Here is a 24,439-nt window from a genome sequence, read left to right as displayed (position 1 = left end):
CACCGTAAGCGGGTCGAGCTCTTCGTGCACTTCGAGTAATGCGGACTAAAATGCATGCTTTAGGGTTGGGAGCAGACAATATTTCGAATAAATCGATATTTCAAGTTAAGCGATTTCATTATAAGAAGAGATTACTGTATCTCAAACTGACCGATGCAAAATCAAACATTTTTACTCGTGCAATGCTATCGGCGGTTCACTAACGCACAAATCACCTATTTTGCTAGTACGGAATCCTGTCATGGTATCAAACAAAATAGGCCACAAATTGTGAGTGAAAATTGTGAAAATTGCGCGTAAACGGCCGAGTGGTTTGCTCAGGAACATTTAAAATTTTTAAAGCCGCTCATTTATCGGTGTCAGAACCTGCACATCGTTACCGGCGGTGTGACCTTTTTGACTAGAAATTTTTACTGCACCAAATAAGGTTTATTAAAAGTCTAGATACCCTTCAATCACTGGGTACACCTCTGTTGCACCAAGAAAGAGGTTTGGCGAGTCTGCAGGGGACGCGCTATGCAATGGTTTTTTGTAGGACACGGTTTCCTTCCTTGAACCAGTCAGTTTTATGCGGTATTAGCAGTTCACACTCACGCTGGAAGCCGCTTTATTTTTTCTATGCATTTATTGCTTTAGTATTAAAACAAACCCTGTAGTCGAGATTTGCACAGGTGCCAATTTGTTCCGTAAATAGCTGCCTGGTCTACTTTGGTGAGTTAAAGCGTGATCCCACGTGGAAATTCTTCATTGACAGAACCGTACCTAAAATCTATAGCATTAATGTGATTAACAATTAGATTAACCTTGTGATTGTGGTAATGTGATGAACATTCACTGCTATAAAAAGTAAAGAACAGCTGAATCATTTGAACACTTACCCATATGTGAATCATTTACGCAAGTATATTCTACTATTCTAAAGAACGAAGGTTTCTCGCAGAGAAGTTGCAGACTGAAGAGTGAAATCCACAGAAAGTTTTCTTATTTAGTTCCTATGTGGTTAAATGAGCAGTGTTTGGCTGCTATGACAAAAGAGTGATGGAGCAATATCGTACACCTAGACGTGCAGAAGCACCCCCCCTCCTCCGCAGAGTCAAGATGTCAGCGCACTTGTGAGGAGCTGTTTTATGAAGCCCTAAGTAATAAAGTCCAACTCCCTGCAGAATATTTTATCATAGTCTTGTTAAGAATGTATATTTTATAAACGAACCGAATACGTATTTAGTGTTAAGCAAACATAATTCATGTACTGGCAAAAAAGCAACGAGTTGTAGAAAAACTTAACAAGAGATTGACACAAGACTCCACTAAATATTCTTTATTCACCAGTATACGGGCCCACAATAGCACAAAATATCCGAACCTGCAAGAATTATGGAGCGAAAAACAAAAGGTCTGCGACATCACTCAAACACGACTCGCGTCAAGAAGGAATTACAACCATCAAGGAAGACCGTCGTCTTTCCACAAATTCATTAAATCTGTTCCACGAGTTTTAAAGGCAATGCGCTCTTTCATTAGGGTGACATGCTGCGGGGAGAAATGGTTCTTCCAATCCCCAACAATACCCTTGCGAATCTCTGGGGCGAAGCGGCCCTTCTCGAAAACAGCATTATGGTCAAGGTCTCCCATCAGCGTCCTTGTCATTGCACCCCCATTGCCTTCTCGTATTCCATGGACGGCTTGCTGATCTGCTGCTTCTTTCAGCTCCGGCAGCTTGCTCGACGAACTCCTAAATTTAGCATTGGAGCTTTTCATCTTCTCAAAGCTACTTAAGCGTAGTATGGCCTCCAACGCATGAGGGTTTTGGCGCAAGTGCTCACCGTAATCTTTCTCGTTCAGGAAGTCAGCGATTTTTAGTATTGAACCCGAAGTGTCTCTTTTAAGCGACTCGTAAGTGAGGAATAATACGTTTCCATCGTCGCGGTGCTTGTACCAGGAGAGCAGGTGGTCAAAGTAGTCACCGAAAGGAACGTTCCCACTCACAAATTCATTCACGAACTCGTCAAACGTAGCTGCCTGCAGCTTGCTTAGTGGCCGAGCTTTAACGAAATAGTAACAAGATACGCAACAGTCGTATGGGTTCCTGGCGATGAAGATGTATTTTGCTTTCAATGAGAACGGTTGCAAGCGAAACGGTAGGTGGGTCTTGATCCCCATTGGCCGGGTCCCGAAGCCAGCTCCATCGATCATAGCGAATTTCATAGCAGGTATTGCTCTTTGTCGCTCTTCCATTGTAAGAACCTCGGTGGTTCCACGTGTGATTATGCCGTATAGGATGTGCTGCATCCACAAGCTCCCACACTTAGGGTAGCTGACAAGAAAGATGTCGCCTTCCATGGGCTGGTAGCGCTGCACGAATTGCATGTACCGCTCTTGGAAAGCTTGACCAAGCTGTAGTCTTTCGAGGGCTTCTTGAATGGACATTTCAGTGCCTTCTTGGTCTCGATCCTGCGGCAAAAAATGAGAAACCGATTGCATTAGGCTTAGAAATACGGCGACACAATCCGCAAAGCAGTGCGCAAATCAAACCTGTCATTTGTGGTAACGCTATTGAATAAAAGGATGTGTAAGCCCATTCGTGACTCTGGTATGTAAGCCAATGTACGGAATGTTAATGAGAATATTGCGTGTAAAGGCAAGGCGTGTCATCCTGTAGTTCACAAATGGGTAGAATATGATGAGCAGCAGCGCCTCGATTCTGTAGGTAAAGATCCTCACAGGATAGTTTTTAATAGTCGCAATCACGCTACACGACACCGATAATGGTTAATAGGGAAGTGGCATTTCTTTTATGCTTGAGACTATAGTAGAGCAGTGCTGTATACCTCCCTGTGCACTCCGGCGTCTGTTCTGAGGATGACCTGGTGTGAGAGAGGAAAGCCTATTTTGAATTCTGATCATTATACTGTTTGGGCAGAATATACTTGGGCACAGATACACAAGTATGTGTCTTTGGCCAGCAAGGCCGCACCGCTTTCAGTATGACAGGCCACATGGTGTGAATATGAAATGCGTCGCGTTGGAATCCGCCTCATTATCCGCCTTTTTATTGAGATGTGTTGGCCTCTGGCCCTACCAACTGGAAGCAATATGGGCATGGTCTCAGCTATCGGCTGCCGGAGGTGCGCCGTTCCTCTGTCCGTACCACTCGACCCAGGAGAGCGTAATTCCGTAGGAACCGTAGTGCCGTTTTCCGCCACACAGCGGCGCGCAGAGCCGATGGATGAGTTTAACAGCAGTTGATGCGGCACTGCTGTTCGTAATGGCTTTTGACCGCGTTCGCGCTCCGTATGAAACAAATTAACAAAATAGTTGCTTTTAGTAATGGAAAGAAATATTATTGCACCTGAAAGATCTGAAAGATGGAAATCTGTATCGTCGGAATCTTCGTCCTCACGGCCCGGAAATATTACTTGCTACCCCTGAGCTCCTTCGTCTGGATGATCTCCAACAACTTCATGATCTCCCAACTGCTGGTCACCTCGGCATTTCCAGCACCTAGGATCGCATGAGACGCCGCTTCTTCTGGCCCGGCCTTTGCCGATCTGTCTGGCAGTATGTGAGCTCCTGTGACCTCTGCCAATGACAGAAAACACCCAATACTCCGCCAGCTGGGTTTCTTCAACCATTGGATATACCAAGCGAACCATTCTTCTTCGTTGGGTTCGACTTGATGGGTGCATTTCCCCGGTCCACCACCGGCAATAAATGGATAGCCGTCGCCGCCGACTATGCCACGCGTTATGAAATAACACAGGTCCTTCCTACGAGCGCCACTACTGGCGTTGCCGATTTCCTTCTTCGTGACGTTATCCTTCTTCACGGGGCCCCTCGACAGCTCCATACAGATTGGGACCGCTCCTTTCATCGCAACTTATTGCCGACATTCTTCGGTCCTGCTCCACCCATCACAAGATCACCACTGCCTACCATCCTCAAAATATTTTCTGACGCAAAAACGTAACTGAACAGTCACCGACATGCTGTCTATGTACAGCCGTGAGCTGAAGTAAATGGACCACGGGAGTGGTGGGCAAAACTAATCGCTGCGCCGTCTGGTTGCGCGGCACCTCCTGTCGAGACCACGCACAGCGCAGGCGCGGCCTAGCAGTACAGCACACATGCCACTATCGCTCGCTTCTTCACGACTGCTTTGTGCTTCGATAAATCAGCTCCCGGGGAATGACACTGCGCAGTTAGAGTAATACTGCCGGGCACCGCCCTGTCATTGAAAACGGTGCGAATCACCTGATATGCAGCAATGGTGCTACGCTGTCACACATAACGCACTATGGCTGCGTTGGGCTCGTAGCCCTTTTTTATTCTTCGGTATCACAAGGTCGCAACGGGAAAGCATTGAAGTAAATACATCCGAAAAAAAGTCCAACCAACGTGGGTGATTTCTCTTAGCTCAAAATGGCGTACGGGCTATTTGGCTTGTTTTGATATATTTGCGCCTGATGCAGGGGAAACGTGTCCCCTGCTGAAACAGTCTTCCGATCCCATTACAGTGCAACATATCCGATTTAGCTGCCACAACCCCTTAAGCCCCACCACCAAATCCCGCAATTGTTCACTTCACACCTCCTTATATCACTTCGGATTTCGCCAAGGACACCCAGCTAGTGGAGCATAGCAGCTTTTTTGTGACCAATGTGTCGGTTTGTGTGCGTGCTTGGGGAAGTTCGTATGTTTCTCATAAATTCAGCGGCTCAAAAAGAAATACAACACGGGTGATTGGTTAGGTGAAACCCCCTATTTTTGTGTGATCGATAAAACTTGGCATTATCCTAGCGGACAGAAATGTGGATGGTGTAAGGCGATTTCCACAGTGGTTTCGGCAAACATGGTGAGGCTGCTCGAAAGGGAGCGGAAGCAGTATCTTCATGCTATCGTATTCAAAATGCTACTGCTAACTATCTATGTGGCGGACTGAGGTAAATCTCCCCGCTATTGAGTAGCCCTTGCAATAGTCAATTATAGTATCATTTGATTTATAGTGGTGTTTGAATAATGCACTTTATGAGCTACAACTGCTCAAAAGAACGATCTTTTGACAGCTGTAGACATTGTTAAACGTTTGTAAGTCCAGCGTGAACTAACTAGAAGGAGCACGTGACACTCCTCACGGTGGTTTTTGAGGTAAAATGTAGTGCATGCTTTCCTTAGATATCCGCTGTCAACCACGAGTTCTCGGGCCCCTTTAAACGTGGCTTGGATGCAATGCGTATTATACCTGCAGACGATGGCGACATGAAATACCCCTGATTTTTTATGCCAGTGGTACTCGGCTGGCAGCATGCCGAAGATTCCTTCTGGGCTTGCATATGTGGTGGCGGAACCCACGATGAAATACAGTGGTACGTGTCCTATTGTAACACACTCAACCATTGCAGCCAAAGTCGCTCATACACGTGTCTGTATGCGCCCGCCCATTGACTTTGGCTTTTCTGCATAGCTAACGTTGTGCAAAAAGCCAGCTTTAAAATTTGGACTGCGCGGAGGCGTTATTCTAACATGTCATGCGGCAAGTCCACTTTTTTTAGTTCGCGGCAGGGTTTGAAAAAAAAAAGGGATTTGGGAGTATCACAAAGGGACCCACGGAGTTCGAAGTGTCCTCACCTTCCTCTTTTTTTCTGCGGACCCCCATGTGAGAACGACGGCCCTGTGCAATGCTTTTTAAAATAGTACGCGTAGATTAACTTGGCTGTTTTGAAGTATACTGTCGTTTGTTTGCCGCATGCCGTCGACCATAAGATGGTAATATTTTTACCTTCCATAATTGACTAAACGACTACCTTTGGATGAAATCCTTCAATTTCAACTCGTGTCCCAGTAGTGCGCAAGAACTGTCAATAATGGTTTCAAGTGCAAATAAATTTAATCGAAAAATGTAGTTTGCATCGTTTCGATAGTCGCTGGCCTTTGAAGGCGTGGTTCAATAGTGTCTCATACCGCAATACAGTTTTTGAACATTAAAAGTATGTGTCGGGGACTCGAACTTGAAAAAATAGCGAAGTTGAATTTTCCCGAGCATTTGCGAAATGGCACATATGCCGCATACCACAAACGAATTTTCATAAAGCAATGCAGTACATACCTAAACCCAGCAGTCTTTGTTAAAACCATAGCATGTAAGGTTAGCATAAATAATTTTTCGAGCACGCTGGTATTCTCCAGAGGCTATAATTTCGAAAGTGTCCTCAAAACCGACAAAGACGGTGTTTTGTATTATTTTCTTCGACAGCACAATGATTTTTTTCTGCTTCATTTTCTGCTTGATTATGTGGCGCGGGTGTGTGTGTGTGGGGGGGGGGTGCAAAAAAAAAGTTTGAAGTCAGAGATAATCACGAGCACGCTAACTGTGCCAGCGGAGCCGCGTTGCTGCCGATTGCACCAGCGTGCCGTTTCCACAGGCGTGTTGACCAGCAGACAGCAAAAGGGCAGCCCGGTTCCCCTGGCATCAGTTTATCGGAGCGTGAGACAATAGCTAAGAAGCGAGCGATAGCGGCATGTGTGCTGTACTTCTAGGCCGCGCATGCGCTGTGCGCGGTCTCGACAGCAGGTGCCGCGCCACCAGACGGCGCCGCGATTAGTTTTGGCCACCGCCCCCGTGCTCTGTTTACTTCAGCTCACCGCTGTACGTCTCCGCAGACTAACGCGACTGGGACGTGCTTTTGCCCTACATTACTTTTGCCTACAATTCGTCGCGTCACGACACTGCAGGCTACTCTCCCTTCCATCTACTCTGCGGCCGCGAACCGGCATTTCCACTGGACACAGTCTTGCAGTCCCCTGTACACACATCCGACAATGCTCGCACCACCATAGCTCGTGCTGATCATGCCCGTCAAGTTGCCGTACCCGCCTCTGCTCATCCCAACCATCCCAAAGACGCATTATGACAGCCGGTACCAAGATCGCCACTTTACACCGGGTGTCACTTGTACTTCTTGGGTCACCCTCATGCCGTGCGGGCCTTTGTGAAAACCTGTTTTCCAGGTATTCTAGGCCTGATCGTATACTCCGCGAAGTTACACCCGTAAAATACGAAATAGCCATTGTTCAACCTGAAACGTCACGCCATATCCTTACGGACGTCGTGCATGTCTCCCGTGTCAAGCCCTATCACCAAACTTCCGCACCAGGCTCATGAGCACCGAGGCGGTGCCTCTACCGGCGGGTGTTTTGTCACGGAATGAGTATGCACCATCTGAAAGGCATCTAGACACCGAGGTATTGGCTCCAGCACGAACAGCTCTTGTGGTGGACGGCTAAGTGACGAGAAAGATGAGGACGAACCATCTCGTGCTGTGGCTGCACCCATTGAGAATCTGTGCTGCTGTCTTCCTCAGCGAGGGACATTTTTAATTACCTGCAATAAAACATTTTCCCCGTAAAAATATAACATGTGACCGTCGGAGGTTACTCACAATGGCGTCCTGCCCATAGGTTTTGTGCTTTCATTTAAGAAGTGCGCAAAATTCTTAAGACAGGCAAGTACCTAAAAGGAAAGTAACTAAAACTCATAATGAGTAGAAACTGTTTAAAATTGTCACAGGAATAAAAATACATAACAACACAGCCGAATTTTTTGAAGCGCATGCATTAAAGAACGACAACGTTACGTTTGGGCGAGAGAACTATTTCAGGTTAGACACTCAAGAAATAATTAAAAGTGCACATCAGAAAAAAGACATACATCGCACGTGAAAAATATCTACAACTCGAATAAAGCTGACAATAAGATTTGCCATCTAAGCCGAAGCTATTGGTCATAATCGAGTATCACATATCTTTAACTCTAGTATGGAGCTGTTTTGGTCGGCAGCTTGAGCTGTACAGCCGATATGCGCTTTTTTATTACCAAACCCCCCCTTCTCCTTTGACAAAAGTTGTTCTTTTCCATTGAATATATCACGCCGGTGTGCAAAAAAGTTTTATTTAGTCATGAAGTTACCAAAATAATTGCCTCTCTTTTTTCAGATTGTTACACTGTTCTAAACCCTTTCAGCCGGATGATTTCCGAGGACGAAAAGGCAGAGCTTCGCAAGTTTACTTACGATTTTATTGACGAGTTGGAGAAAACCAGCGATCCGCGCCTTAACAGACAACAAGCGGTGATTATCCACGCCTGCAATGTAGAAAAATAAAATGAAGCCCTCTGTTTGTCTTGTATAACGGTAAATTTATCCATATATTTCCATATACAGAGGCTTTCCGCGCCGCTTTATGGAGTCTTATAAATAATTGACGACCGTAAATTAAACTTCCCTTCCCGCAGGAGCAGCGTTATGGCTAGTTGGAACAGTTATATGTTTTAATTGCCACCCATATATTGTTAAAGGACACAGCGCAAGCTCTACTTTGGCTGAAAGGCTTTTTTAGATGATAAAAAGAGCAAATCTTGCACGGAACTAATTTCTGAAGGTATTAATGTTACCGGCGATGCTTCATATTTTATTTGCGTAAAAAGCTATTTAAAGAAAATTTTATATCTGAAATGAGCCGAAATTGTTGTTTTTTGTAAAACTAGTGAAGCTTTAGCATTGCAGCATTTAGTAAGCTAAAACGCAGCATTTAGCAGGGCATAATGCGGCCTTTAGTAGGCTATTTCGGTTTTTGAGCTTTCTGTACTATCTCGTGAGAGGAAAACTAGTGTGGTTGCCACATATGTTTAGTGTCCGCTGTAATTAAAATTTTCCAGGTGCGTGTTGAATGATAGCGAACTTCTACGAAAAGTAGCGGGCAAACATATGAACAGACGAAAACAATATACCGCGAAAATTGTATTCACAGTTGCGATGGCAGCCCTTCAATGAAAAAGGACGAACTAAAGCACGGTATTTCCAACAGCTATGATGCCACAATGCATCGGTGCAGCCTTAGCTTATGCAAAAGCTAGCCTAATGTCCCCTGCTTCCCCTAATAATACAAAGACAAACAGGGACTCTAGGCTGTGGTTTCGAATGCTTTAATTACTTTTCCAAAATAGCACACGAAAATTATCAAAATGATCTGTTCCTGTAGAGGACGTTTTCGCGTAGCTGGGAGTCGTAAATTCGCCAGGACAGAAAGGTAAAGATCGGAGGTTACGTTTCGGTATACTGCTAGCCAGAATTGAGCACATACGCGAGTTCATTTACTCCTATTTGGCAGTAGCCAAGGCATCCCCGCCACCATATTTATAATCACGTAGACGCTGACAGTGTAATTGAGGGTGACCAGAACTGACCACAACAACCTTGGTTCCCTACAAAAAAGAAACAATGAAACTGTACACGCTAAAAAAACTGAAAAATATACACCATGCCGAATCGTCAGGCAGCAAAAAAATTCTTTTTTTCGTCTGTTGCAAGTGATGGAATCGGTGTAGGCGAACATATACGCCTTGCTAAAACAGGTAAAATTTTTAATCTACCAAACCTAAGTACCCTTCAAAAAATATCATGATGTGATTACAAAAATCATGAAAACTGTGCTAAACGCCTGTTCGTGATTTCGGACACCCGGGTAATAAGCATAGGTGTGTTCACACTCATGCCACGAAAGTCGTACAACCAACGTACGATTTGCGGGTGGCAAGGCGAAAAGCGTTGCTCGCTAACCGGGTGCTGGTACGTGGAGCCTGCACCTTTGCCGTAGCAAGTCTTTTTCAGTATGTCTACTTGAGACAATGCCAGCTAGAGCTGAATAAAATGCGAAATAAATTACGGCGGCCAGTGCTCTTCGATATAGTTAACAATTATTTCTTACGCTCTATAACCATTGTTTCACACCATTAGGGAAGGTCATTGGTGAGCTGCTGGTATAAAAAACGTTCTTTTTGCATGCAAGCTTTACCCAGGGTGGACAAGTGCATCGCTGGAGAGATAGCGTCAATCATGAAGCCGCCGGCATTGTGAATTCTGCAAAAACCACGCAAAAATGTAGCGCACTGTCATGACCAACTATCCTCTTAACTGTGTCACCCTAGATGAAACGACTACTTTGTTGGACTAATCCAACCGCTTATCCGTGTTTTCAGCATCACTAATCATAGTTGCTTGAGTGACATCCAAGGCGCGTCTGTACGTCTGGTCTGAAAACAATTTTCGTCTGTTTGTATTTTTGGAATGTAGTTGAGTTGCTGAAGCCTGCATTTATATACCTGTTTTTCATTATTTGTTAAATGGCTCATGGTCATCGTCAACGCATATTAGGCTCGGGAAAACCAAATCCAATATCGTGTTCCATCTCCTATTACCAGTAACAATCTGAAAGCCTCAACAGAGAATGAAGAATATGGGAGTCATGTGTTAGTGATCATATCATGACTATTGTAGAAAATAAAGGTGGAATGGATGGTTGAGACAAGCGAAGGCAGGGGGCGCGGCACGATCAGAAGATGAAGATCGGCCGCGCTCGCGTGCTCGAGCTTGAGTGTTCCGTGACCACCACGAGAACCGGACGTCTGGGTCCTGCTTTCCTTGCTTGATCCGCCACACGCTGGTGCCGTGAAACCCGGGATTCGAGGCACGAGCGGACCTGACTTTGACGGCGCAGCGGCTTCGAGGCTCGCGGGGTCTGGAACCTTCGCGCTATTTGATCCAGGAGGCCTTGCCCTCGACCTCTGCCAATGATGGCTCGCGCCCAAGCCGACCCTCGTTTTTCCACGCCACCCCTTCCATTGGAACGCCTTAAGCTGCGCCGCAGGCTCCTGCGAGAGAAAATCACAGGGCTCATTACGACAATCGACGCCCTTCTCCAGGACCCGGCTCCGCACGTGACCGACCTTACCGCCAACATTTACCACTTCCACGACACGCCGAGCGAGATACGGGCCCTCGACGCTGCAATTCAAGGAAAACTGACCGGCGACAAGCTGAAGGAAGACGTTGCCGTATCCCAGAATTTCGACGACAAAATGCGCTCGTGTCAAACGCGCTTGCTGCTCCACCCGGTTGGCAAAGCCGCGGTGAATTCAGCCGCCGGTGGCTACGTCGGAACCACCTGGAGGAGTGACAATCGAGACGCCATGGGTGTTTCCATCGTGCCGCAAAACACCCACTTTGTCTCTCTTCCGACGGTTCAGCCAGAGACGCGCCAACAGCAGCTCGAGCCCACCATGCACGACGAACACGCAGCCAACATAAGTTCGGCCATTTGGATGGCGCCTGGTTACTCTGCTGTCAACGCCACTCACAATGAGTCTCTGGTAAAGAAACCGTGCAAAGTGGAAGCAGAGGACCTCACCCAGCGCGAACTTACTGTCCCGATCTGCCCTCAAAGTACCAGCCTCGCTGTCTTCCCCGACAGTGAGAGCATGCTGCTTTCCTGAGACAACAATAATACGCAGGGTCACGATAAGGCAGACGTGTTCCTGCCGTCCACTTCTGCAACCGATGAGCATGCCATCACCCCATCTCGTGAGGCATATCCGCGTACGAAACAGATCGAGGAACTCAGTGATCCTGGGGATAGCAAGCACAGCGGGCTTCCTTGCGTGTTCAAGTTGTTGTCACCTGGCGACGGCACCCTCAGAATGCACTTAGACGATGCTCCTAAAGGTCAGGAAATAGCCCATTTGAAATCGCGACGGGAGGAGGTGAATCGACGCCCACCATCCCGAAGGAAAATGAGTACCCACGCCTTGCGCCGTACTGTGGATAGCTGTGACGGCGTACCAGCTAGACACCAGATATTTCACGGCGTCCTCACATGCCTGCCCAGATCTATTCCTTCGCAAGTTTTGAAGCTCCGGCTGGCATACCGCTTCCGAATCTGGCACCTCCCCCGATGGTGTCCAATACGGCACAGTGCAGAATCACCGTCACTTCGACTCCACAGATTGAGAACCAGACATTGTGGCCAGCCCACCAACAATATTTATGCTAGACTCGTTTGGTTTGTCGCAGCCGCTGTCATTTGCACACCGACCAACCACTCCAGCTTCGAAAACGTGCTCGTCATCAAGACGCACATCGAGCTACAACGACTCATCGGAGTCCCTTACGACCCCGGCGGCTACCCCAAGACCTACGGTGCGAAGCGACTGATCCTGATGCACAGGGAACATCACAGTAACTGCGGGACGCAGCATCAGATGCGAATCATCGCTCCAAACATGGCCCGCACCAACAGTCCGACATCATCCTGATCCCTGGAACAATATTCAGTCGCCCCATACGAAGGGTCAGCTTGAAGGCCAGTCCTTGGCTATCTGGCCGGGGGGGGGGGGGAGTGTGTTCTAAATAAAAGAGATGGGCGCAGGCAGAGGGCGATAGCTGGGGTAAAGAAGAAGACGAAGCTGCGCCCACTGCCTCGGTCAGAGTATGTTCCATCGCCTTACGAGAACGGGTGCTGGGTCGTGCTTCTCTCTTGGATCCTCCATAACTATTTCGGGTCAAGAATAACAGTACCCCAGTCGCGTTGACATTAGCCATTTACAGAAAGTATGTGCCCGTACAGTTGTGTCCGTATATAAACAGGCTGAGTGAGACAAGGATAACGCAATATTCAGGAGGGCGCAAAATACACCGTTCACAACAGAATGCTTAGAACGGTGCAGCTTGTACCAGACTAATTCAGTTCCAACTAAAATAGGCAACACTCAGAACTTTAGTAATATCGCAATAAAAAAACAATGCCACCGCTTTTCCCATTACAGCGATAAAACCTAATTGATATCAATCCTTTCGATGTGAATCCCGAAATAATTTCTCGTAATGTAACCCAGTCTTGGTAAGTCGTATCACATATAAAGAATGTAAACAGACAAGTGAAAGGAGGACAAGAAATTTATTACTGATGCTTTCACCGTTCACACGAAGGACTGTAGGGTTTTTCCGGTAGTTTACTTTACGTGAAGGAGACAACAACCGATTGGGCTTAACGGTTACAAACAGGGGTAGGGGGCGATACACTTTACAACTGTTTCCGGGTGCATTAAGGTTGGCGTCTCAATCCTAATTGGCATCGTCAATGTAAACGTGATCAAACCGCATTTGCACTTCAGAAACACTTGTACAATCGCATGAGGTTGCTTCTCCTATTTTTTGCGGAACCAACCTATCCCGACAGAGTAATCGTTAACAATATGCAAATCAGAATATTTTACGGGCGACGCACCGTAGCTGCTTGGCCAGTCCGCGTCTAATGTGGTCACTGGTCTAAAACACTGCGACACTCGTGTTTCAACTCCTACACTTGAACGTAACACATACTAAACGAACACACCGGGAGACCTGTTTTTTAACGCGCCGCGGTGGGACACTTTAGGTCCATGGGCAAAATCCCGTGTTAAAACAAAAACCCTCGACACGCATTTTACAATGCCTTGCGAACGAATGCTTTGAGCTTCAAAGACACGGGACTTTTACGGCCAAGCTGTGTAGCTACACCCCCAAACAATTTCACCTCCGTATTCAAAAAGGCCACGGCGTCAAGGCATAAGACGCCGAGCGCTCAGCATAATACCGCGTTTACAAATCATCATAATTTCGAAACGGCACCATACATGGAAACCACATGTTCGAAACCGCATCATAAACTTCCTCACAACTTCGAAACGGCATCATACAGCCGAACCCCATCATCGAAATCGCATCATACACTTATGCACTGGATGCTTCGCCACTCCCCATGCTTCATGTTAGGGGAGATAGCCGGATTTTTTGTTTTCGACTATTACTCAAGACAAATATTTTGTCTCTGAAGTTGAACAGTTTACGTATGACGGGACGTGGCTGACCGTTGCGTACTGTGCCGATCCCTTCCTCTTACGTCTTGCAGCATTGGCTGGTCATTGAAACCGGGTTGTAGTTACCATGCAAAAGCCGGCTGCCCTTCTTATCGGAACAAAACGTGTGTTACGCCAGTCATCTGGAATCTCACCCGTACCTAGCGACAAATTATATAACTACGTTAAAAAGCAGGAAACTTTTTCGGCGTATGGCCTCAAAAACTTGTTTGGGAGGTCGTCCGGCCAAGCGGCTTTCCGAAAATCAATGCGCAAAATATTCGCCAAAACACCTTCTCGCGTTATCAGAATGACTTGTGGGATATCCGATGCGCTGGTTCGGGGCTCATATACTTCACGTTCAGAAAAAAATACAGTGAAAGTACCGATTAGAGTTTTCGCTATCCTAAAAGCATCAGTCGAAACAATACCCTCAACATTCAATTTGGACATATCAGATGTACTGTTACCTAAGTAGCGCCAGAATTTTGATGGATCGTTTTTTTATAAACTCTGCAAGAGTGCCGTTGAAAAATTTATTTCTTGTTTCTCTAACCTTTGTTAGCAAAGCGCCCTGAAGGTTTCTAATGTGCCCCAATTCCGTTTTACGTTTATTCCTTAACCGCTTAATTTTTTGTTTAGTTTGGAATATTTTTTCTGGTAATCCACGCCTTTTGACTACGCGGCCGGAACGTTTTTGTTGGCACAAAGCTTTCGATGCAATGCTGAATAACATTATTAAAAGCTGCCATCCTGTCGCAGCATCACAGGCCCGCAAAAGTTAGCTTACAGGTAGTCCATTATGGCTACATCATCGGCTCGAGCATAATCTTTGTTAAATTTCATTGCAGAAGTATTTTGCTTTCAACAGTACGGTTATTGAATAAGTAAAAAACAACTCATTATCGGAAATACCTTTCTCAACTAAAAGAGTTCAACTTCAAAAAATTCACTTAGAATCAAAAGATCTAGAGCCAAATTTTTTCTTGTGCTTACTGTCACTAGATTTTCAAGGTTCAGAAAAAGCATTATGTCCAGTATGCTTTCTACGGGGATAGAAAAGCCATACCTTAGTTACTGCCAATCGATAAAGGGCAAAGTAAAATCACCGGTTAATAATAATATTTTGCTCGTATTTCATTACGTGATCGTACAATTGGTTCAGGCACAAGGAATCGGACTCGGGAGGGCGATGAACTGCGCCAAGAACGAACCTAATACCAAAAAGTGCAACTCTCAAGAACAAGCTTTCATGTTTATCAATTTGGTCAAGAAATTGGACGTCAACACCTTTTCGTTCCACGACGGCTTTTCCACTGCCACGGGAGACTCTGTCCCGTCTGTGCAACTGATATTCCCGAAAACGATTTCTTCATCACCAAAAAACTTGTTTAGCTGAGCTTCTGCAGGGACGCAAACATGCGGGTAATATAGCAGCAACACGGGCTCAAGCGCTCAACATTACCCTCTGTGGGTATCATGCAGTTATCTACAGTGACGGTTCCCAATATTGAGGGCAGCAGTACGCCATCATCGTGGCTACCTCGAAAACCAACCTCCTTGCTTCTGCCTCACTCAAGACCGAAGATTTAGCGGCCGCAGTAAGGCAGCCATTACCTTGGCTCTCACTCAACCCGGAGTTCGGAAGGTACTAACCGATTCCCAATAAGCCAACCGGAATTACCAGTGGGGTTTGGTGTGCCGACCTGCTCAGCGTGTGGTAAAAAGCCAATGTCCACATGTTTCCGTTTACCTCATTTGGACACCCGCTACCGCTTCCATGGAGGGCAACGAATACGCCCACCAAGCCTGCACTTTTACCCTCCGTGCTATGGAGCTGCTCTAGGACAGTCACCCGCCTGTCTCGTTTAGGGACATAACCCAGCATTATCGCCTTCTGATACAGACCCTACCTTCGCCTTACCCTGACCTTTCAACAGAACAACAAACTACCCTACGTCTCATAAAATCCGGCTCTTTCCCACACGCGACGCGTCTTCACTTAATGCACCCGAATCACTAACACGCTTAATGTAAATTTTGCTCAGAAGTAAGAGCACTCTCCCACATAATTCGGGTATGCGACTTTAGCCCTGAGCACTGTCCTCTCTTTCCGTCAACTATCGACAAAGAGAAATGGGAGATGCTGCTGGTCATCCCCTCTCTGTCTTCCCTGCTTCAGCTGGTGGACAGGACAGAGCACAGGTGGCGCGGACTGAATATGGGCTGCAGTGAGGAAGGAACCACTCCACAGGGCGCACTCTGGGTCGTTGAGAAATCTTAATAGAAGTACTTCGTCCTGAGCTCTTCGTCCTACTCCTCTATCGCTGCCTCTGCCGCCGATCTCGTCGCCTCCGCCCGCGACGGCAGAGAGGAAGTGAAATCGTGTAACACCGGGTTTGGGCTTCCTTTATTTTATAAAAAAAGAGTTTCTACCGATGTGCTACACCAATACAACTCAACCAACCACCATTCATGAATCATGCATTACTCTAACCTTACCAGGAATATCTCTTTGAATTAACGGAGGGTGCGGTTAAGTGCATTTCGCTTTTATGTGGCTTCACTATTTGTAGAGTGAGGTGAGTGACGAGGTGAGGTCGCATGGTTTCTCGTTGTGGGTGCCGTTTAGAAATTTGGTTTCCAACCACATTCAATGGGTGCATTGGCGGAATTTTTTTATTGATCTTTCCTTTTTACGGGACGTCGTGAGAAGGCTACGGTGGCGGTGGATCAACTTGCATCAATCGTTGGCTTTTCGCTGCACCCTGAAAAGTGATGGTCTTTGGCTCTCGCAATATCTGGGAACGTAAAGCCGCCAGAAAGACAACTGCATATATTTGTGCTCAAATGCACTTCCGAACAATAAAGTTTGTGGTTGATGGTGGGTGACCAGTTTTGATGAGCAAACGCGCTGCCCTTAGCAACTGTTACGCTCCCGCAGCGCGCTGTCAAAATTAACAATGCGTGTTAGCCAGCAGTCTCGTAAACGTTGCAGCAAGATTGCACATTTTCGGAGAAACACAAGAGTAGGTTAGCTGCAAGCTGCAAAATTATCTCGGTCCAATATCTTGATTAGTGCGGCTTCGCTTGATGCTAAATTCAAATATCGAAGCATTTTAGATGGAGAGCACCGTAAGGCAGCATAGCTAACGCAATAAACCATTCATCGGGTGAAGTTCCTTTTGTCGGAGATATTTATTGGGGATCTTTATTGGGAAGATATTTATTGGGGAGATCTTAATTGCGTGTTTGGGCGGCACCTGCTTTCCGAAGAGGTGTAATATATGATATACGTTGTCGTGAAGGGGTATTCGAGCGATTGCGGGAATGAAATGACGACCTTCGGAAGCCTCTCCCTTATGAAAATGAACTTTTCCTTTCTGTTTACTTTGTGTCTCCTGCATGTTGACTGTGTGGCCTTTCTTTTGACTTTTCCTTTGTGTTACCTCTAGACATAAGCAGGCTGTGTACTTTTTATAGACTGCTGGATAAACAGCCATGATGTGTTACCTTTATATGTACTATGGTAAAGACAAAGTTTAAATTTGTATACGAGATTTTATTTCGGATGAGAAGTATAAAACTTTAAAACTGACTTGCTTTGTTCTCTTTCTGAGTTCTGCAATGCTATTGCCCATGTGTGTACTCAAGGCAAAATGAAGTCAAAAGACTTTGGCCTGTTTCCTCTGTGTTGCCTCTAGGACAAAGGGTGGAAGATAGAACTTGAATTTGCTGTCTTAATTCTTTTTCTGTGTGCCGTAATGCTGTTGCTTATGTATGTACTGAAGGCAAAATGAAGTCAAAAGACTGACTTATGTCTTTTGTGTTGCCTGTAGGACATTGGGTAGAAGTATAACTATTTGTTGCCTTACATTCTTTTTCTGAAGAGCCGCAAACTAAACAATCGTGCTGTGCTTCCTCAAGTAAACATAAAGTCGAGCATGTAAGCCTTAATTATACTCGAAAGGTTAAGTTTTTTGGCTTGGCTAAAGATGGTAAGAAACAACGCCGATGGTTTGTGGAAATTCTGCAGCACTGTATACGTTATTTTGTGCTAGTGAGGTCTGATAAATTCGCAGAAATAATATTACTAACTGGTACGTTTGTATGAAACAGTGGCGTAAGAAGGATACATATTGAACGAAGCTGTTCGAAGTGCCTCGTCCCTCCCCTTACGAAAAAAAAGTGGGAGGGAGAAGAATATACAGACCAGGAAAAGTAAAAAGAAAACAAAAAGCCGAATAGAAAACAAACCAATGAAAACAAAAACAACCTAAAAAGTGGATTCCATTGTCCCAGTCTGTGTTTTTCTTCAGGGTTGTTGTAAAATGGCTTATCCTTGCAACTAAATGCTGAAGCGGTGTACTGTTTATTGGGGTAGAGCTTGCGGTAAAAATATATTGCGACAGAAAAAAAGGGACTCCGCCAGACGAGAGCAACAAGAGTGACCTAAGGCAGAAAAACTTCAATTAAAGCACGGTAAAAAAAAAAGATTACCGTGCTAGTTTCGAACCAACGACCTTTGGGTCAGCAGGCGAGTAATTAACCTCCAAGCTACCGAAACAGAACGGGGCCAGTTGTTAAACGTATGTCTAAATATTTGAGCATACATAGTCTTGCTAAGCCTCTATTTGAGGGAATTGTTTGCCTGCGTGGATTTGACGCACGGTGCTTTTGTGAGCGGGCGCGCGTGCGTGTGTGTGTGTGTGTGTTTGTGTGTGCGTGCGTGCGTGTGTGTGTGTGTGTGTGTGTGTGTGTGTGTGTGTGTGTGTGTGTGTGTGTGTGTGTGTGTGTGTGTGTGGGTGTGTGGGTGTGTGTGTGTGTGCGCGGGTGTGTATGCGTATGCGTGTTCGCGTGTGTTTGCGTATGTCTGCCAGAATAATTTTTTTATCCGGCCGTTCTGTTTGTGAAAAGCCCACAAACAGTGAATGCTTGGACGCTGAACATAACACAAAACAGTCAATCTAGATGTAGATGACGATGATAATAACTTCGGTTGTTAATCCATTTTATTTGCTTTTGAGTAGCAACAACTTACGACAACAAAAGACGTTGCTCGCATCAAGAAAATATACTGCCATTATATATATTTTTGCTATTATCAACTTTAACAAAATACTGTAATGGCGTCTGCCTAGTTTGCTTCAGGGGTGATCATGAGCTAAGGAAGTAGCTGCTAAAACTCTATGACTGCTAGATAGCCAACTGTAGTAATAAGTCTAGTCTAGGCTAGCATATATGCAGTCATTGTTATAGGTGCGCAAGAAAACACGTGGCTGGTTCGTTGTGCGTGGTTTTGGTTTTTGTTTTCGATTTGCTGGTGTTACGTGAATTACTACGTGCTCCTCCTGCCGTAATATTACGTGTTAGTGCTCTTGTGCCACCTGAAACATCGTGAGTGCTGGCAAAGCGCCTGTGTCGTCGCCGTACTGCGTTGCTGTGGCAAACGGACATCGAGGTCGCCATTTGACAAAACACCTGACAAGTTGTGCGTGCCTACGTGAATCAAGAGTCTCTAAAGCAAGTTCCAGTCTGTCGACGCGACGTGTGAAAAATGCTGGGTGTTCTGCCGTAAGTGATTGTTTATCGTGGTGCATGTTAAAATTTTCTTACGCGTTGCCGCAGCGCCGTTTCGTTAAACGTGTTGAGTATTTTCCTTGGTGTTCGGATCGCCACGCTTCTTTTATTGTAAATTACCGGCTGCGTCGGCGCGATCACATGAACGGGCTTCCAGGAGCGGCGGCCAGTATGCTGTGTTAGTGATCCTTGCCATTGCCGGCAACGGAAATGTTAACATGCTGACGGCCCAGCGGCCGCCGCTTGGCTTGGGTGGATTCGACCGCTAAAGCTTGTTGCATGAAAAAAAAAAGAAAACCGCGGTAATGGTTCTAAAACAAAACGCCCACTCCCCGATTTTTTTTTAGGAGGCAGTTGACCCACAGTATATCTTTTACAGGACGTAGGCAGCTTAGCATTGTTCTAACGGGTAGTTTTCGTTTACGGGTAAAGAAATGCAAGAAGGCTGCATTACATTTGTAGTTATAATACTTAAGAGTGGCATATACGTTGAATTTTCAACATTTAAGCATTGCTAGCAACTTTATAAGTAGTACCACATGCACAAGGTTTTTAGGCAGTGAACATTTGACCAGATAATTGTTTAGACGTCGCAGCTTGAAAACATGCTTTTCCAGCCTGCATTGCTGGTGCAGTCACAGGGCAGCTTTCACTGTTTAAATGCAAGAAATTTTTCCACCTTCCTAAACTCATCCAGCATCGGCATGATCAGACAGAAATTCTTGTGTGGTGTGACGTTAATTGTAGCTGGCTTGCATAAATTGTGTTGACTGTAACATGTTGAGCATGGGTTGAACGTGTTGATTCTTACAAATATGCATGTGATGGGGATACAATCACGGTGCGAAAAAGATTAAACAGGGCGTGGGCTTGCCACCGTGCTCCTTCGCCATCCCGTTTTTTCGTTTCGTCAGCATTTCGACACATAGGCGAACTACAACTGTGAATGCCTCTTAAATGATATGTACCTGCATGTTTGTCATGTAGGTTACTTGTTCGTTTCTGTTGACCGTATTCTTAAGATTGCCTGCAAATAATAATTCTGCTGTGTTCTTGCTTTTCATTTTTTTGCAGCTTTTACGTGCTTGGAGTTTGGTGTCAGCGAGAAAGAAATTGCCGGATCGCTTTCTTCAATGCTTTCTCGCGGCGAGGTGGCCAAATAATGATGGCCATAATTTTCAGTACACTGCATTTAATTATTCACAATGTTACTCAAATAAACATTGTAAAGGCAGAAAATTGCGTCGCTGTTTTACTGCGTGGTTGGCAGCAATTCTAAGCGCCACAAAGTATTATATAAACACGCTTGCCATTCAAAGGATGTTCAGTGCATGAGGAATAGAGAACTTGATTATTTGCAGCCATTCATCAACCGCAGGAATACTGAAAGGAGAAAGGTGGACGGATACTTCCAGGCCGCACAGAGGAAACGTGAAATGCAAAGGACGCATAGAGGACAGAGAAAGTCTGTGGCCAATTTTAGGGCACTCAAAGGACGCACACAGTCTATTGCCTTCTGGAAACATACTGGACAAATGGAGGACGCATGCTGTCTATTGCCTTTGGGAAATATACTGTACACATGGAGGACGGAAACACAAAGGACACTTGGAGGACACAAAAAGTAAGTGGCCAAATTCCAATACAGGGGACACACAGATGACATTCATGGTCTATTGCCTCCGGGAAATAGACTGTCTTTTGACTGGACGTAAAAAGTTTTATAAGGGGAAACTTTTGCGTGGTATTATGCCCGCCTGGGGTCTTCCCTCGGCTATGCATCAGCCTGTTTGCACGTGGGATAAGAGATGTTTTACAAAAGAGGCTTCACGTAGGAGGCTTTTTCATGAGGCTTTACGATACAGGTTTCTGAATGCGAGCCCACTTGTATCGCGCATACGACTTTTTCCCTCATCCTGCTTATGTGAGCTCGGATTTGGTTAATTTGAAAGTACTTAATCTCCAATTGAAGGAAGATACGAATGTAATTTCCGACTTTTCACCTGTTATTTTCCGTGTAATGCCCTCACTGGCACCCCAAAAGCTACCATTCAACTTTTAAATGTTGCCACAACTGATTTGCCTTCTCTTTATTCTTTTGTTTTCAGCCGGGATGTCATTGCTTCAAACAATTTAGGTTCGAATTTGCATTCCTACAGCCTTGCGAAGAATGCTTTCTGGAGAAGGCATACAGTAGTAGTATTTTAGCAGAGAAACATTATTATGCCCACGACGGGGTGGAGGATACTTACTAGAGGGGAAAGATCCTAATCTGTCTTCTTCACCCTTGAGTGGGCGGCCAGTAGAACCCCGCTACCACATCACTCAGTACTGCAATTTCCCGGCTGTTAAGAAGTTTTCGGACAGTCCCGCAAAATGTTTCATTGGATCCAGCGTAATGCAATCCCCACCGTGGCCTGGTTCCCTTAGGCACGCTCTCGTACGATCCGTACTATCCTTACACCACTAACCCTCACGAGCAATCAGCTCCGACCACTATTACAATTTTCCAAAGCTTTGGCTGGTTTGACTGCCCAGCTGGCAGCATGATACTGTGTCCGACTTGAAGTCACCGCCAGTAGATGACAATTCCTGGTGAAAGCTGGGTGGCTGGCCTGCCTACGCGCCACGTTATTAAAGGCGACACAGATAACCATCATTCGCCGTTTTTGTGAGGGCCTATAACATGAGCTTTAGCCTCACTAGATGGTCCTTGCCTTTTTTCATCTGTGAGTGCTGCATGTGTCGTGCTTTTTGATGTGCTTTTTGAGGGAACAAGAAGAGAAGAAGAGAAAAAGCTCGACTATCTGAGAGCAGTAAACAAGCAGCCAGCGCAGAAAGGAGTCGGACTCCCTAAAGACCTCAGAACATAAAGTGAGCGACTAAACAGCCTCGCATCCCAGATAGCCACACCAGAAGGATAGCCACTCTTTCGGCCCAAACGCTAAGCAGGCTCGTAACGCTAGCTCGGGAACCTCTGCCGGTACTTCTTACCTGGTTTAAGCAGAGTGACGCTGCCGGGGTGACTTTAACGCATCAATCCTAAATTCTCATCGTTTGAAAGACTACCATCTAAAATATCGAGTCTTACGCTTAAAACGCGCTTTATTTATTTCCACAGTGTTCCTCGAGATCACTTTTCCTAGCGTTCAGGTAACGGCTTGCACAATCTATCGTTTAACTATTTGTACAGCCACGTATGTGAATTGAAGTCACGTCGAATGGGCAACTGTTGTGGTTGTGGTTTAAAGCTGTGCTTTCCAATCACTTCCAAAGCATTGATTGCCGCCAATTTTTCTTCGCGGTATCATAAAAGCAAATAGTGTCAATTTTTCTGAAGGGCACGAACAATTTCATAACCGTGTGTTTCCTAAACATAGCCCTAACCTAATGGCGGCCTTCTGTCACGCTGGGAAAGAACACGGTAATAGTAGCCTACGGGACGTGAATCTTTATTGGCCTTTTACGGGTTTTTACTATATGCGCTTACAACATACCGTATAGTTTCAAAATGCCAACAAAAGTTATATGCACGTTGCGGTTCGCACGAGTACCTGCTTCTGCCGTTGTCAGGCACAAGGGAAAGTAGAAGACTTCCATCGACTTTTGTATTTGCCCTGAACGTAGAGGCGCTGTGGTATTTTGGGCGTGTTATTTTAATGTTTGCTTTATAGTGTTGGTACATTAGAGTTTTCTACAAGGCCTTCCGTCGCCGTTGAAATATGGTGATTGTCTCGAGTTGGAGAATTGGTGGAACAATGATAGACCAGCTGCGGCCAGTACAATTCGGAACTTTACACAATGGGTGCTTTAAAGGCTCAGTGCAACTGTACACCTCGACCCATTAAGTAAACCATCTCAGCCTCCAGGAACCACCTCACAAATCAATGTCATTTACCCAGTTGTGCTAAAACGCACAAGCACTAGTTTTAAACAATTATACCATAATTACTAAATGCCTTTTTCTCATCTCTAAACTAGAGTTGCCGGTTTTTTACTCCAGAAATCTGGAAGCAGCATCAAGGATGACAAATTCTCGCATGCAGCTTCAGCATTAAAAACGAGAATGTAATAGATGTTTTTCCCTTACCAGTGAAACCTAAAGCCACTCGCCAGCAACAGCAGGATACACCAACTTCGTCCTTTTTAACGGCACCGGCTGCTCAGTGGAAGAGTGCGGATCTGCACATCCATAGCTCAATTTAAACCATCCGCTGACTCCCACATGCGACAACATTTATGAGCTTCAAAACCTCATATCACAGGATACGGTTTGTAGATTTAAAAACGGGAACAGTAAAAGCAAGGGTTATTTCTCTGTTCCGAATGTGCGTCATCCTCGTTCACTGTTTTAGAAAACGGCACGCACAAAAAGCAAAGTTCACTTCGTATTGGTAGTTTTTAACCGTCGCTCCGCAGCTGTGTGCTCCATGCTTTAACATTACATCGTCTTGCAGTACGCTTCTTGTTTGGTCTATTAAGGTTTTTTCGTGACTCCCTTTCCCCCTTCTCATCTGAACTTCCTCTCTCCCCAAACTATTTCCGCCGCACGGCGTAGGCCGAGAACCAAATGGACGTAAAGGTTTTAAACAAAAACCAACGAACAATTGGTGCATTCCTTGCTGAGTTGTGAATATATTATTTTGAACGTTAGAAATGTCTTTATGTAAGCTTTTTTTCAGCATTTTAGAAATATTGCGGGAACCGTTCAGGCTTGGTAAACCAAATGTAGTTTGCCTTGCACGTATTGTGACTGTGGCGGTTCAAGAAACATCATGGCTGCTTTTTTTTAATTTCACATCATAATATGCCCAGCACATTACAAAGCGCCCTGCCATATTTATTTACAGTATAAATTAACTCAAACTCAATAAGTAAATTAGTAGCGCGCTAGAGGAATGCAATACCGACAACTTCTTTAGGTGCGGAACTTTCTATTTAAATCTATCTGAATACAATTCTTATTTCAATTCAGTCACCAGCAAAATTTACAAACAACTAGTCAGCTGCCACACAGAATGTTTTGCAGAACTGAATCAAAACTAGCGTAATAGTGTAGATCAGAGTGCCAGTCGAGATCAAGTATCTACAATACATATATTATCACCAATTCGTTCTACCACGTTATTTAAAAAT

The 24,439-nt window shown here is 45.4% G+C and overlaps 1 protein-coding gene across 1 annotated transcript; it reads right to left on the bottom strand.

Moving 5' to 3' along the window:
- Nucleotides 1–1,303: 1,303 nt before the first annotated feature.
- LOC144142046 (sulfotransferase 1B1-like) lies at nt 1,304–23,463 on the bottom strand. The gene is made up of 4 exons (XM_077673475.1): nt 23,394–23,463; nt 8,067–8,137; nt 7,306–7,378; nt 1,304–2,451 (listed from the first exon to the last, which is right to left on the bottom strand). Exons 3-4 carry the CDS (start codon nt 7,366–7,368, stop codon nt 1,444–1,446), a joined length of 1,071 nt encoding a protein of 356 aa, XP_077529601.1. The 5' UTR covers nt 7,369–7,378; nt 8,067–8,137; nt 23,394–23,463; the 3' UTR covers nt 1,304–1,443.
- Nucleotides 23,464–24,439: the final 976 nt, after the last annotated feature.

This window comes from Haemaphysalis longicornis, unplaced genomic scaffold, assembly GCF_048455015.1.
Source record: "Haemaphysalis longicornis isolate Haplotype H1 unplaced genomic scaffold, Haemaphysalis longicornis Haplotype H1 scaffold_6, whole genome shotgun sequence".
NCBI lineage: Eukaryota > Metazoa > Arthropoda > Arachnida > Ixodida > Ixodidae > Haemaphysalis > Haemaphysalis longicornis.
The sequence above is the reverse complement of the archived record's forward strand: the minus strand, read 5'-3'. Positions and strand labels throughout refer to the sequence as shown.

Bases quoted from the DNA above. Each gene is read 5' to 3' on its own strand.
- LOC144142046 (XM_077673475.1), bottom strand. From the start codon at position 7,368: ATGTCCCTCGCTGAGGAAGACAGCAGCACAGATTCTCAATGGGTGCAG. The intron at 2,452-7,305 runs GTTCGTCCTCAT...TTTTTGCCGCAG, and splicing joins TGCAGCCACAGCACGAGATG to GATCGAGACCAAGAAGGCAC.